Raw genomic sequence first — 16,428 nt, forward strand, 5'->3', positions numbered from 1 at the left:
ATCTTTCAGGACAGCATGAGAGTATAAAGCATGAAGAAAAGTTTATTCAGACTGCAGGTAGCAAAAGCTGAGACTGCTGTAATTGTACTGCAGACTACACCTGTTCCCTAAGTAAGGCACTCCCTGCAAAGATATCACCAAGAGATTTCATTAGTCTACCAGGCATTCAGATATACAAGACATGCCCAGAAAGAAAGATGGGAGGAAGACATTAAAATCTTTTTTCCATCTTACACATGAGTAAGTATTTTACTGTAATTCTGGACAAGAGCCTGCCATACAACTCCATGACCTCTGCTAAAACTTGTTTTTATGTTTATATTTAGTCATAACCTGTTTTGACAATAGTTTGGGGGGGGGGGGGAAGAAAAAGAAAAGAAAGCAAAAGCTACTTTCCTGATACCACACACACAAACTGAGATTATTACAGGCAATACTCTAGGTGTCTTTCAAAAATCACAAGGGTTAACTGGCAGCCCTGCTGATGCTCCTTATTTATGCATAATTAACATGCTGGAACAGTAAAGCTGTCAAGCTGCTATTGAAAAACATCGATCATGCTTTTATCTTTATGGCTGCGAGCTTTAAGCATGTGTTCTTCTATCCCCTGAACTGGCAAACACTTGGAGAAATAAGATTCCTCCAAAATTCATAAAACAGACCCTCATAAAGCATTTGTCCCTCAAAATGTAAAGATGATCCAAACATTCTACATTGGTGCCGTTAAGTACTACATTATGACAAATCACAGAGCAACATCTCAATTTCAAGCAGGTAGAATATCACCTGGGGATGCAAACAGGGAGGACCACTCACTGGCCAACCAGACCTATTTCTCCAGCGCAGTCACCAATAAGCAGTGCTACCCAACTTCCGCAAGTTCTGCAGAAATTCATCAATTCTTGTTCTCATCACCTATAGATTTTAGGGTGGTTCTTTAAAACTGCCAAGTTGAGCTCAACAGAAGTTGAGAGGCCTTAGACTAATAGCTCTCCTTCACAGACAGGCCTTTTAGAAATATTACAGGATTCAAGCCTCTACTTTCTTCCAAACTCTTTCAAAAGTTGCTTTCTTGACGTCCTAAAGCTTAACAGTAGATTAAGAAACCAGTCAAGCAAGACAAATCACAGAAGATTCCAGTTATGTCACGTTCTTTCCTTTCCCATTCAAATATTTTTTAAGACTTAACTTTCCAAGATCTGATTCGGTTAATGAGAAAGAGTAGACATTAATATTCAAGAACTGGCTTCTGCCTTAGAATGCCAACTAGCTCAGCAGTATTCTATTTGCGCATCAAAAATCAGAATGAGGCAGGTGATATCAATTATACAGCTATTACAGCTGCCAGGGTATTAAGTTAACTTTTGAAATTCAGGAACAACCCTAAACACAGTGTCACATATTTCAGCGAGAAGAACCTCTCCAAAGGAAGAGGCTCTTCTTGGCAAAGCAAGCCAGCCTGCTGATCGAAGAAAAAGGAAAGTAGCATGTGCTTTCTCCTCGTATTTTTCCAAAAGGAGGAAAGAGAGGCAGGAAGCAGAGTATTTCAAAAGAATGGCAGCAACAGCACAAGAGCAGAGAAGCAAAATGGATAGGCACAGGCATTCCAAGATTGGAGAACAAAGCAGAGCAGACAGTAGAAGAACAGTTAGGTAAGTTAAAACCCACTTTTTAAAGTTCAAATGGCAGACGTAGATTCAGAATATTCTGAAGAGAAAGAGGCACACTAATCTTTAAATAGCTAGAAAGCTCAGAATCACTTCTTTTGGTCTATGGGAGACACCTAAAATGAGCTAACTGGGATTCAATTTGAGGGTAAGGTCAGACTAGTTAGCTAGTGTCACCATGAAGATACTGCTCACCACTAATGGAAAAATAAGACCTTTTATTCAGACTTAAAAGCTCAATCTCTTGTGATCTGCGTGACTGACAATAACTGCATTTAATGACCTTGACCCACAAAAACATCTCATTTAGTGTTAGTCTCATACAAGCCTGGGATATCAACTTGAAGTGCTATTTCAATATCCTCCACTATGTTATTTGCTACTATTAAAAAAAAAAAAAAAATACAGCACGCGAAGGCTACTGATTAAGCAAGGTATTTATGTGCTAGAACATACTGCATGCTGTCAGGATGTCATTTTGTTGTTCACTTTCAAACATTACTATGTACACAATACGAAAACATTTCATTAGATGGGCTGCCCACAATTGACTAATAATCTCATTGCCTTGATATTTCTTGTCTGTTTACTGCTTCCAAGTACTCTCCAATCTGAAATGCAAGCCATTTCAGGACTGAGCCCATCTGTTCTGTTTGTACCTGCAAACCACAGTGGGGTCCTGATCCACGACTACGTCCACAGGAGCAGACAATGCTGTGCTTGCACTCCACTGCGGAAGACTGACTTGGTAGGTATATAAACTACTTGCCCACCTTCACCTCAAGTCTACATTTTTAGAAAACAGCATTTACAAAAGCTCAAAAGCAACAGAAAGTTTTAAATCGCTTTCTCTGTAATATTTTAACAATCTGAGTTAGCTGTTTTCCCAAAGGGTATTCAACTCACACATTGAAGTTTTGTGCCAGGAACAGAAAAACCATCAAACCCATAATTTAATCTTATTTGTACAAATTACCTTACTGATGAAAGTGTTGCAAAATGGTCAAGAAAACTGACCCTCACATACATTTTCAAACATCTGGAGACCTTTCCCCATCAGAAGAGCCCATAGCTCATCATGCAGCTAGAATGAAAGTGTTTGGTCTTGAAACAGTAAAATCCACAAGGCATGCAAATTTCAGCTACGAATCTTCATTGTTCCTAACAAGTCTCAGTCTGTGTACAAATTACATTAAAGCTAGTTTTCATTGCCTCAAATGACGTTTAAGAGAGCAGCTACAAAACAGAAGGCATTTCTTATTGCTAGAATACAAGTAGCAGTGCCCTGAAGCAAACACAGATGCACTGGAGAAGATTATTGAAAGCATTAAAAAGGGTTTTTTAAGACTACAGCGAACAACAGCAGGCACTGTCACAGGCTATTTGGAGTGGAGCACAGCCAGTGCCCAGCAGCCTGCAGCAAAGATCTACCTTAAGTTCTGATAGCATTCCATTAAATTACTTTTACAAAAAAGGCCTAAGATTATTTAGGGGTGATTTATTTTGGCATTTCTCTTCAGGTCAGGACTGCACTTTTGAAGCAAATACACAGTCACTTCCTCTTACTACAGTTTTGTTTGCACCACAGAATGCCCTTGGATCACCATCTGGATTCCTTTTGGATTACACTAAGTTAAAAGATGCGATTTAGGTGCACTGCTAATGCTCTTTAGCCACAAATAGGCACCCATTCCAGGTGACCAAACTAGTGATAGTCCAAATAAGACAAAAAATCCTGAAGTATGTGCAGCGTGTTGAGGTCAGGTTCTCAGCATCTATTTCAGTCTACAGATCCACTCCTCTCAATCCACATTACTTGCTAATACAGACATAGACTTAGTGTTTTTATTTATTTAGAAGTTATTCTTTTTTTCAGACACAGTAGTGTCTTCCAAACTGATGTTTCCCGCTGTATTTTAATTAACTATTTCAGCTATAAGACTGAACAATGGTTCTATTGCCTTTTTGAAGCCCATGGGCTATTCAGTTCACCATACATACTGACAAAAAAAGGGTATGCTTACGTGAAAAGCTAATTAAAAAAACATTAAAACTTCTTACAGATTAGTAACTTACGTAACACATGACAAATTGCTTCTGGAATTAATTTACATTACACCAAACAGCAGTCTTGACAGTCAACCTAGCATCACCTAGCTTTGTCATCAAGGCAAGTATAACCACTCCTGCAGAGATGCATGTGGTCAGAATAACGTAAGCACTCCACCTATGGCAAAGGCAATTTCTTCCCAGTAGACAGTACATTTCAGGTAAATAACAAAATGGACTTGAAGGAATTCAGGATGAAAATTAGTAAGACTAGTAAAGTCTAGGTTAACTCTAACAAGAGAGCAAGTAAATTGAACTGAAACAAAATAAATTTTTGACAGTTCTTGACATCTGTTTTCTTTCCAGTGACACAAACATTTGTTACTGTTTAAACAGAAAGAACGATGAACCTGCTAACATTCTCCAATAAAATATCTCTAAAATCTATACAGTACTGGGAGAACACCTTGTCAGAAAGAGCATTCCCTAAGGAAATGACAGCTATCATCTCAGAATGCACTATCCACCCACCTTCCACTTGGAAGAAAACAAAGTTTAAGAAGCTGCGAAGGTCACATGAGTTAAAAATTCCTAAACCTACTTTTTAAGTGCAAAAAAAAGGATGGAATTGTGTAAGTTACATAACAACAGATATGATCTAGAAATGTACACTGGTTACATTTCATAGGTATGTATAAAAATACTTCAAAATTCTGTTGTAGATACATAAGCACTTACATGTACTCAAAACACCAGCATATCATTTCTACAGTTGAATCCAATATGGAGAAGTGAAGAGTTAGATCTCTCACGTGTCAAAAACTAAGAACCATCATATTCTGGTAAGAATTTAGTGTTGATGATTACAATAAAGGACTAGAAAAAGCAACCAGAAGCAGTAATTTTATCAATTATATTACTAACTACATCCACTACAGCTGCACTTAAGAGGAAGTGGAGGGCAGAAAGCACAAAAAAAAAAAAACAAAAAAAAACGAGCCTGAAGGTGAGCACCAAGAACACTTTACTCTTTCATTGACCCCTGGCTAAAAACATTAACACTTGTATTAAAAATGTTTCTAGATGTGACTTATGCTTCAAGATGAACTAGCCAAATAATACTGCAGACTGCAAAAGAAACATAACGCAACTGAACAGTTAAAGTACTTTAAAGAGTATCAAAGAGCTGAGGATTGCTTCCATCTCACTTACCCTTGCATTAAATAGGGGAACTGGGGGCTTGGTATGGGGTTGCTTTGTACTTGTGGAATATTACGATGCCTCACTCCATCAGCACTAGTGTTCAACGACGTAGATGAAGCTTCTTGGTTTGTGGGTGAGGCAGCGGTTGATCCAGAACGGTCCAAATTCTTAAAAATAAACAAAATTGAGGTTGGGGATCTTTTTGCCACAGTTACAAGATTTACTACTGTGTCTTAAAAAACTACTTGCTTTAATGTTTTGTCATAAGTTTTATTGAGAATATAAGCACCAGGCAAGTCTTCTGGGGGTTTACTGGTTCTGGCAAACCTTTAGTAAAAGCAGAAATTCAAAATTGCACTCTGTACATATAAAAAAAAGTGACGTTTTCAGAACGACTCAACACTTGATAGATCCCAGAGAAAACCACAAGTCACTGGGAATCAAAGTTTCAAAAAGCTGAACCACACTAAAGCTTAATCCAAAGAATATTTAGCAGCAACAAAAATTCTAGTGGCTACCATTAAATAAAGTAACTACAACCTCAGGAGAAGACTTTATATTCAGAGACAACAGTGCCTGCAGTGGCTTAAAATACCATTCGTCTATTCTTGTTTTCAGTTTCCCCTTCTGCTCATCCTCTTCACTGTGCCAGCTTCCCAATTCAAACTGCTGTGTTTGCTGCTGGGAGGGGGTGGCAGCAGAAAAGTAGCCAGGAACTACTTAGGCTCCCAGAAACACACCTAAACTAGTGTGTCAGACCTTCAATGCTTTCCAAGAGCAATACTTAACCCTGGAAGCAGGACAACAGCTGGCTCTCCTAGATTATTTGTCACCATAACAAGATTGCAATTTGGCCATTGAGATGCATTATTTTAGTTTTAATAAATCTCCAAATCCTGTTGCTAAGCATTACTGTAATGTTTACTCAGTAGAAAATCCTCTTCAACTTTGACAACTCAGGAAGTGAGGAGCTGCAATTACTTAAGACATCCATATCACATTTGCCCTACAAAGGAAAACAAGAAAAATTTACCACTAGACAGTGGGGGGAAAAACAAAAATAAAAAACAAATGGAAGAACAAACGCCATTCAAGCCTTGGGGTTATGTTGTTTCCTTCAAAGTATTATGAACTTAACACTGTGCATACTGACTGCTTTAAGCAGTTATTAATATAGTCACGTAAATACAAGATTTACAACTGATCTACATAGCAATAAAACAGTCAGAAAGAAGGCCCCCTGTGTCCTGCTTGCGAAGAAAGATATAAATACAGCTTTTGAAAAGACAATGTAACCATCGTCCACTCTCTATTATTGCTTAAACTGCTTGTATTACCGACTGTCACACAGCAACTGAAAACAGTACCCTACTGACAGAAGAATGAAGACAGCTTATTACCAGAAAGGTATTTCCCATATGCTGATAATCACCACACCACAGATGAGAAGTACCTACAATGGTATTGCATACATTCCTTTCTGACTAACCTCTAAGGGTTGCTTAGTGATACTGCCAGCTCTGGAAAAAGCCAAGAGAACTGCAGTGATGATGAGCCAAGTCATCAACAGAAACATTGACTGCCCTTCTGTTAAAACAGACTACAATCAAAGAACATCATTTTTGGAGGGTGTGAAGAGGGGAAGACTCAAAACACCCTTAAAAAGACATTCTATGAACACCTTAATGAATAAAACGTTAAGAACACTTCCTACTCCTCGCTGTCTTACAGACACTATGACTCCCCTGAAGCTGCTACACACGTACTGGCCAATTCTTGCCAAGCAGAATGAATGCTGGCCAAGCTCCACCTGTCTGCCTCACAACAAGGGCACAAATTAGACTGGTCTCTCTTCAAGTTTTCACAAAATAAATCAGAACTTAGGTTTTTTCTTTTTTAAAAATCTGAACACACCGCTCGATTTCTGCCAAAGATACAAGGATATGGAGAGAAGGGAAAATGTACTTTTTGATAAAGTGTTAAGAGTAAAGAATAGCTTAGAGTAGTGTTTTATCATCTAATAAGCATTATTGTGTTACAATTTGAAAAAAGGTCATCTTTGTTCAAGTAAAGTGGCACACTTAAATAAGTCTAATTGTACAAATTCACATGGCATGTTCTACTTCCATCACACTGTTTTACAGTCAAAATTTAAAAATTAAGAGATAAATTCCTGGAAAGCTTCCTCAGCGTAGAAGAAATCCATGTCCTGTGTATGAAAAAAAAAAAAAAAACCACTCACTGAGCTACTGCTCGAGGTTGAAGCTCCGTGACCTTCTCTACTGGTGCTGGGTTTTGGAGAACTTGGGGGTGTCCGGGAAGTACATACCAGATGAACCATATGATACTCATCTTGCTAAAAATGAAAGAAAGTGAAGAGCTAAAGCAATGGTATTTGAGAAATTTACAAGCAAAAAATGTCTTTTCAAAGCTGCATTTGCAATCAGTGAAGAAACATTATACAAAATGGAGAGACCATAAAGCAAAACTTGAGCCTAGCACAAGAAAAATGTACTGTTTCACAACTGATGTTTTCTTAGCTGCCATCTACAGTAACATACTGAACATTCACTTACCCCCAGTTTTCCCTGGAACTGCAGTATAGCAGAACCATTGGAAGACTGCACAGAGAAACATAAGGAAGTATATCATAAGCTCTAACTTTTATTTTGGAAAAATCTCAAACCCTTTACAGGGCTGGGTTTCCCTGAAGTTAAGAATGCTTACATTTGCACTGAGATCTAATGAAGAGTGTTATTCAGTAAAGACATCAGGGTAAATGAAAAATGTAGGCACTGGAATTCCACAAGCAGACCAAGGTAAGAAAAAATGTACCAGCCATTGCCTCTACCTCATTCTAGTGTTAAGCTTGGCTCAAGCCTAACCTTCAGATGCCCAAATGAAGAGCCCCTGCAGATATTCCACACTCAGGGAATGCTATTGTAAGTACTAGACGTGACTGGAGTCCACTTCCTCACTTTCAAATGTTTAGGAATACAAGTGGCACCACTTGAAACCATGTAGTAATCAGCCCATGACAATTCTTCATTAATATGCTCCCCCCCCCCAACATGAATGCCATAACAAGTTCAATCTGAAGCTATTTCACTGTACCAGATGAAAATACCCCATTATATCAGCATGCCTGAAGCTTATATTGCCACAGCAATAAGAACTACTATGACTGTGTGTTTAAGTTGCACACTACAGCTTCCTCAGAAACACATTTTTAAACAAGAAAACCAACAAAACATAATTCTATCCTCTTCTGAAATCAGCGTGGTGCAGTGAAGCTGCAGTTTTTAATGAGATGACATTTAGATATACCAGGTTTGGAGGGTTTTTTAAACTATAAAAAAAGTTAACACACACATTTACTCATTTTTAAGTTTTAATCTTTAGGAATAAAGAAAACTGGGTAACTGCTTTTACACACCATTGTGCATTACTGCTGGCCTATCCACATCCACATTCATTTAAACTCCTCTGCATGTATCAGGTTTCTGGCCCCAAAGCATGGCCTTGCTATTACATTAAGTGTAGTTCCTTGCTAGTTGGTGATAGTAAGCAATGATCAGAGACCACTGAACGCGGGTGATCATCGTTCTGACCATGTCAAAAGCCTTTAACCTAAGTAGTTACCTTCCTTCTAGGTAAGAACTTAATGCCACTCAGAAAGGCAAAGGAAGCTAGACATACTACTTGTAAGCTTACAGGGTACAACTTTATTCAGTGTGACAGTTGTATTATAATACATTTCTGTTTATACATAACAAATTGGACATCACTATGCTTGAAGAGTGCATCAAGGTGTTTTGTATCAGTGAAATGACGCCACTCAGTATCAAAGTATCACAAAGCTAAATTGTAAGATTTAGTAAATCCTCAGATAATACTAGGAATTTATAGCCGATGAAGCAGGAAGAATACGGCAGAGAATGAGACTGAACTTCAGAGTAATCATACCTTTTTTCCAAAAACTCTTAAAAGCTTGAGCACAAAAATGTCCTCTTCTTCCAACACAAATTTTTAACTTTGTACTTAAGACTGATGAGTATGTTTCTAAATTCACTAAATTTCTTTAACTAAACCCAAGCCCTATAGCTACTACAATACCTTGAAAATCAAATATAGCCCCTGTATAATGAAGACATTACTTAGGCAAAGTTTCTCCTCTAGCACGTAAGTAAGGTTTGAAATTGTGTTTCCTAAAACTAGTCTGCTGTAAGCAGGCCAAGTGAATTTAAGGGAGTCAGAATTCATTTTGTCCTTAACAAGCAAAACTACGCTTTGAGGTTAAGTTATATAACCATTTTCATGAACTTTTAAGTGGTACAGGACACATACTGGTTGGCAATAGTCCAGCTCCAGTTTTCTAGTAAATCTATACATAGTAAATTTTAATCATTTTTTGGTAAGCAGTTAAATCTAATTTAAAATCTATTTCAGAATGAAGACTGTAAAGTAACAACAGTGTTAGTCTGCTCAAGCAATACTCAAGACTTCTCTGCATTGTTTTTTCCATACTAGACATGGAAGTTCAGTTGCCCACTTTCACTAAACTATTATTCTCCTTGAGAGACTTTCCTCCATACCAAAGTGCACTCTTGCAGTCTGTACCTTGATTTTTTTACCGTAACACATTACAAAAAAGTATCGTGACCAACACCCAAGTACTGTATTACAGTTTACCTATTTCATAGGATTAAAACCTGTATAATTGTTTCATGACCTAAAGTATTTTCCAAACATAGCTATTGATGCATCCTGATCTGTTTACTACGAGTTTAAAGACTACTCAACATAATGCGTTGTTTTCTCTTACCATTGAAACTGAAACAAAGTTCTTTATAATCTGCTCTAAGTATGATCTTATTCTGCATATTTTTAAGAACTTTACTAACTTAAGGAAGTCCCTATTACTTGGTAGCATCAGTCCAAACTATTTGAACCAATTTGAGAATCAAGTAGATATATTCCAAGATTTCCTACACCAGATATCGTGTGTACTCAGGATTTGGATTTAATTTAAACATTGACCAAAGAATCCAAAGTTAGATTAGTTAGAATTATTTTTTCCAAGATAAACCAGCAGAATAGTAGTAATAAACAACCCGCAAGAACCAGCAAACTTTCAAACATCATCAGGAACAATTAATAGTTGATGAATAAAACCAGGACAACAAACAGCTTTCCCAGCAAAAGCATTCAGGAATTTAGAATTCTGGTTTTGCATATAAATATATTACCCTTAATTTGCTTAGACAACTGCCATTTTTCATGTAAATTCTTGAATTGAAGTACATACAAGAAATGAAATGATGTCCCAAACCAACACAAATTTGTTAAAATTATTCCGTTTAGGTCACAGTGGGAACTGCCCAAAGAAGTCATTCTACTTATCACTTGCTTGGGACTTAGCCTACTTGCTCTCCCGCCAACTGGAAACATGCCTCAATCCACAAGTATCACAATCCTACAGGCAAGGGATACATGAAAAATACATTTGCCCGACCATACCAACATTATATGGTTACATCTCTCAATACGACAATGAAAATTTGAAGCTAAACAATACAAATCTACATTCCCAATTCCCAAAAAGGGATTTTCATCATATATCATACGGTGTTGATATAAAGCTTACTTTTCTGAGAACATCTTTCAGCTGCAGATGATCAGGAAGCAGTCTGCCAGAATACACCAGTCTCTGATCCTTTGTAGACTAGGAGATGGGACAAAGAAAGGAATTTAGCTTTTCCCTGCTGTACAGCTATACAGCTGGAGACAACATTTGCAGATGAGAAAACCCCTTATAATTCCAACCACCAACAGATAGCCTTAAAAACATTTCAGAGGCTTCACAAGTCCAACTCGCAAATTAATTCTGAAAAAGAATTCTGCTACTATGCACTCAGCAAGAGTGCCATAACAATTAACAACACTTAACCAGCAAATGGTGCTCAAGAAAACTATCAAGTATATTAAAAAATTCCTTTCTTTTAAAGATTTGCTCTTTACCCTGCTCTCATTGCCAGGCACTTGCTGAAAAAGTTGATGGAAAAGTGGCTGGGGCAAAGAAAAAAAAAACCAAAAATAGTGGAATAATGGAATGAAGCAACAAAAGTATTTTTTTCAAGGTAGCCTTCAAACTTTGTAAGCTTTTTTGCCTGTTTTTACACTTCCACAGTTTAAATACCTTAGTAATGCCAACAAAGATTTTTTTTTTTAAACAAATGATATGTTATTCATAACATCATAACTTAATTATTCTACACAGAAGAGAAAATGACGAAATTCTTTTCATAAGGAAACTATCTGGGGTACCTATCTACAGTAAGATGTCCAGTACAGTAAAACAACAGGCAGTTTACTTGGTTAAAGAAAACAGCAAACAAAAGCCCCAACCCCACTCAATTCACTTTTATGCTGTCAGAAAGTTTTAAATAGTCTCAATACCAGTGGGTCACCAACATGCTCTATGTGAATAAACAGCTCCTTTTTTTTTTTTTTGAAAAACTCATTAAAATTCTTTTAATATGGATTAATATTTAAGAGAAACCAACTGATACATCAGTTCAGTTTAACTACTGCTTGCATCCTAAATTAATACAATAGTGTTTATCACTTGAAGGAGAGCACTAACATAAACAAATGCGAAATGAAGAAATCTAGCCTGACATCACTGGAACGGACATGCATTATCAGCATGAAATATTTGAAGAATTTCCCCATCACGCAAACAGTTAGTCTTACATTTCTCCTCTTTCTCTCCCAGCCTTCTCTTGCCCACTCTGCAGTCTTATTCATGCGAGTACTAACACACAAATACCTGAGACACAGATCTCTCTGACTAGAAAAAGCTTTTACAGAAGTTTTGAAAATTTTTTTCTTGCAATTGCCTTTTACAGATTCCCTGTAACTCAGCAAAACATAGAAAAGTTGCAGAACTTGATTTTTCCCTGAAAAAAATAGTGTCATATCACTAGAAAAAAACTGTATTATAAAAAGTACACATTAAATCTGAGAAGCTTTTGCTTTAACTTTTTTCCCAAATTCATACTAGCTCTTCGTGATTAAATACCTGGCTTTAAAAAACAAGTGCATAATCTACCACACACAGTACAGAACTGTTTATCACTTCTACTGAAGAATCATTTTCTATATACTTCTGCATTTTTCTGTATTTTTAATTAATGACACAATACACTATTTTCTAAGTCTCACAACACAGGGAACTATTTATCTGCAGCTCCAATGGATAAAATACTGCCATGAATTCAACATCATGCTGTACTACTTCTATTTGCATTTAAAACAACAACAAAAAGTGACTGTCTCTCATGTCAGGCTAATTTCTTTCGAACTATACAGTTTTGGTTGCTCCTTTCAAGCAGGAACAGTCTGCTAACAGAATACATGCTTATTTGCATTTGGGAAAGGCCTTCTTAGAAAAGCTAGAATTTGATGCATGCATCGAGATTACAGAAAACTTTGTTTTCCTGTAAATTAGACACATGTTGCTTTAGAACTACCAGGGGAGCCAGAAGAAAGTCTCAGAAACCTTGTTTCAGGGTCGTGAGATGCATTATCTGCAGATTAATTAGAACAGATAAGCAGTTAAAACAAAACAAGCAAAACGCAACAACAAAACCCCAAACTCTAAATCTTTGTACCATCATCCAACATGTCCATGGAGTGTTGCTTTGCCTGTCCCACCCATAGTACAGCATTCTATATGGTCAAATGCAGATTCTTCTCTTCAGTACCCTGTATGAACCTCCCCTCAACCCCACCTAATTAAGTACCTTCACAGACAGGATACTAGTAGTACAAATTAATTTTTTGATAACAATACTTTACAGAGAAGAAGCTGCTAGATTAAACTGACCCCTCAAAGCTGACTACTACATAGCCTTCAGTAACGCGTTTCAGCTCCCTACAAAACCACAAGAGGTTACACATACACTGAGTACTGTTAATCATATTAAGCTAGAGACATTAATGGGGGAAGATGAGGTCTTAAACCCCATACTCCTCCCTACATAACTTAAATACCTGTGCACTACAGGATTACCACTGGCAATTCTCACGGTGAAAGACATCCAGGAGTTCTGGATGTGGGATTTTTTTTTTTTTTCAATGCAGATGGAAGAAGAGGTGATAAATGTGAAAACACAGTAATTCACATATATTCCAAAGGAAATGGAAAAGGAATTCACCTCATCCTCTGCCAGAGGAGGTTCACTACCACACCTCCCGCTTCAAGGAACAGCATGCACACTGCTAGCCAAAACCCTCAACTGTGATGCAAATTACAATAAATAAATAAATAGACTTAAGGAAGCACATAGCATCAGATAAAATGATTCTAGAACCTAAAGTCTGGAAATGAGGTGGAAGACAGTTTTCAGACCATAATCCAAAAGAGATGTATTTAAAAGCAATAATTCATCAGCTATTGGTTTTTTTCTTCCATTTTTCAAGACTCCTTCTGCAATGCTTAATCCAAGTTAGATACACCCAGCACACTATCAAAACCACCAAGCTAAAGCAGCAACTTCCTTTAGAAACATAGACAATCTCTGAGATATCCTGTTTCAGCTACAAAACATTGATTATTTTGGTCATTCAGCCTCTCTCCCATTCTTCCACAGGTAATAAAAACCCAAACAACCACATCTGGTTAGAACTGTAGGTAAAATATATGCTAAATGACAGGTACTAAAGGAAATGAGGAACACAGCAGTTTTAAACTAATGTTTATCGGTGTAATCAATGCAGTAGTTAATGCACTGAATGTAAGATTTGCCAGACTGAGACATACAGGCTGATTTTCCAAGTTTTCTTAAATAAACATTTCATTCGAGGAAACTATAACTGCAGTACTCTAGCTATGAGAAATAGGTCCACTCGGGGGGAAAAAAAAAAATATCGATGAATGTGAACCTTGGTATAGACCCACAAACTGATTTACCACTGTTTTAAACCAATTTAGCTTACTCAGTGACTTACTTAGTGATAACTAAACCATTTTAAATCTGCCAGTACTTGGAATTTGTACATATTTAGCTAAGAAATTTATGCAAATTACACTAAAAAAAAAAAAAAAAATCACAAAAACCTCTGCCTCAAAGCCTAACTTCTAATTTGCCTATTTTAACCATCTTGTTTTCTGAAGATATACTCTTAATAAACTGTAAATTTAAGGACAACATGTACAGTTACCACCAGTTTACCAACCAATTTACAAATGTATATAGGAAAATGAGGTACAAGTCCCACGTGAAAACTTGAAAGACTATGTATAGCAGTGATAGCAACCGATTTCTATTTGACACCCTTCACCTCAAGAACACTGCAATACCTGTATAGAGCATGTGTGTTCTGATGTACTCTTGCACTCTTAAAATAGCATTATAATAGAAGTTATTTCCAGGACCTATCACATTCAGGGAATGTAAATTTGATTGACAAGCTTTTGACACTGATCTGGTTTAAAAAGAAAGAAAAAAAAAAAGAGAGGAAAAAAGTCCTAGAAGCACAAAAATTTCAACAAATCTGAAAAAAGCGTAACACTCAACGTCAAACACCTATCAAGCCAAAAATATACTTTTCAGTTTTCCTATACATAGGAGACATCCTATGAAACACCTTTCTCCGCTCCCACGTTATTAATTTGAAAGGTTCTATGAAATAAAAAGCGTCCAGTTACTAGTTTAATTGAAAGTACGGTAAATCCAAATTAAGTTGGAATTACTGAGATAATTTTCACAAAAGAAGCTCCTCATCCTTCAACCCAGAACAATTTTTGGGATTCTGAACTAGTTATTTAATGAGAAGCATGTTGAGGAACCAATTTTCAACAGAAGAAAGATGTACCAGGAAACTGAAATTTAATATTATACTAATGGTTAAAACCTACAGTGCAACATAAAAACCTCTTGTTCATTAAGGATTCTTCCTAGAAGCCCAATTTAGCAAGATCAAAGGATGAGTCAGAAGACTAGTGTTTAAACACAAATATGTTACAGGAGTAGTTTCTAGCGAGGAGGAGGAAGCAGCAATCAGCTGAAGTCACGTATTCATTTCTTTCACAGCAGATAAGCGCTCTCAGCAGAGAATTACTCACATCAATAACTAAATCAGCAAACTCAAATACTGCTTAATAGATCTCAATATACCAGTGACACAGCCTCAGTTGCTGACTGCTTTTCTTCTGCTTTCTCCAAAAGGCAGAAACCCCCTTTGAGACACAAAGCCACTATTTTGCCTTTTTTCCTCCCCCAAAAAAGAGAGAAATCAGCAATGCCAATAATTTTTCTACTGAACTAGGTGAATACTAATCACTTACAATATAAACACGACTTTTGTCTGATGTTTTCTACAGCAAGCTTCAGGCCTTGCATGCTGCTGCAATGTGGAGGCAAAGTCACTCCCTTTATACAGTTTTCTGGAACAAGTTTTCAAATACACTGTTCTGTATGACTGCCATTCTAAACAGGTGCAGCATTATCTTTTATTATTATCTGCATAGTTTTTCATAACCTTTTAACTGTCAAATTTAGAACTTAAAAGGATTTAGAAATAAATTATATTTTTCTCAGTGATCAAAAAAAGATAGAAGCTTTTATATCAAGTTTCAAAATAGTCACAACTGCCACACAAGTTTGTGGAACATCAGAGAGCAGGGCTTTCAGCACCGCCTCAAAAAAACAGCTTTTCAAAGAGGAAAAAAAAAAAAAAAAAAAGAAATCATTCTGGAGGCTGTTCAATTGCCTGTTTCAAATAATGTTGTGAATAAACATTTATCTGCCCCACACCTCAGTGGATTCACTAGTTCGTAGTAACTTTAGCTCTATCACTTAAGTACTGTAGTTCCTTCAGACAGAACTCTTACGTTTACAGAAATTAATCTTCAACTGAGTTAACTGAGATAACTTTTTTAAGACCTGGAATTCAGGTGAACAGAGCATTAACAAGTATCTTCAGTGATACCACTTTTCAGAACGCTATATTGTGATCTTCTCAAACCACGTAAAAAAGCAGCTATCTATACCGCCAACTGCCCTGACAGCAGAGACCCAGCCACTGCCCTTTGGCAGTAGGGCTCTCCCTTGTTTATTTTGCAGAGCGCCTAAGGGAAGCCTTGATCGACCGCCCAGAAGTTACCCCAACGCCGGTCTCACCGACAAGAGGAGGAAAAACGGCTGGCCAACAACTCACCGGCTTACTGGGGTAGACGTCAGAGAGGTGAGATTTTAGCCTGCCCACAGTCCAGTCCAGGAAGCAGTTAATGGTCTGGTCGGTGTACTTCTGGTTGGGGGCCTTGATGATGAGGGTCACCGGGTGACCGACGGCGCTCGGGTCCATGCTGCTCGCAGGGGCGGCGGGCCCTGCCCTTCCCTCTCCCCGGGGAGACGACGCCGCTGGAACCTCCCTGGGCGCTCCGGGCGGGTTCAGCGGCCGGGGGCGAACTTCCTGGGGAAGCTGGGGGAGCCCATCCCCG

The 16,428-nt window shown here is 37.5% G+C and overlaps 1 protein-coding gene across 3 annotated transcripts in view; it reads right to left on the reverse strand.

Annotated features, from left to right (window-relative positions):
- The window catches only part of HERPUD2 (HERPUD family member 2), a 21,038-nt gene extending 4,616 nt beyond the window's left edge, over positions 1–16,422 (reverse strand). The window contains exons 1-4 of one of the 3 annotated variants that reach the window (XM_009637200.2): positions 16,146–16,422; positions 10,567–10,644; positions 7,162–7,275; positions 4,929–5,086 (exon numbers count right to left, since the gene is read on the reverse strand). In XM_009637200.2, coding sequence (XP_009635495.1) covers positions 4,929–5,086; positions 7,162–7,275; positions 10,567–10,644; positions 16,146–16,292 — 497 coding nt within the window. In that variant the 5' untranslated portion in view covers positions 16,293–16,422. The remainder of the gene's footprint in view (positions 1–4,928; positions 5,087–7,161; positions 7,276–10,566; positions 10,645–16,145) is intronic. The other 2 variants (XM_035892756.1, XM_035892758.1) reach the window with 2 other exon arrangements.
- Between the last annotated feature and the right edge of the window lie 6 nt (positions 16,423–16,428).

The sequence above is a fragment of the Egretta garzetta genome, unplaced genomic scaffold, assembly GCF_000687185.1.
Source record: "Egretta garzetta isolate BGI_Z169 unplaced genomic scaffold, ASM68718v1 scaffold514, whole genome shotgun sequence".
NCBI lineage: Eukaryota > Metazoa > Chordata > Aves > Pelecaniformes > Ardeidae > Egretta > Egretta garzetta.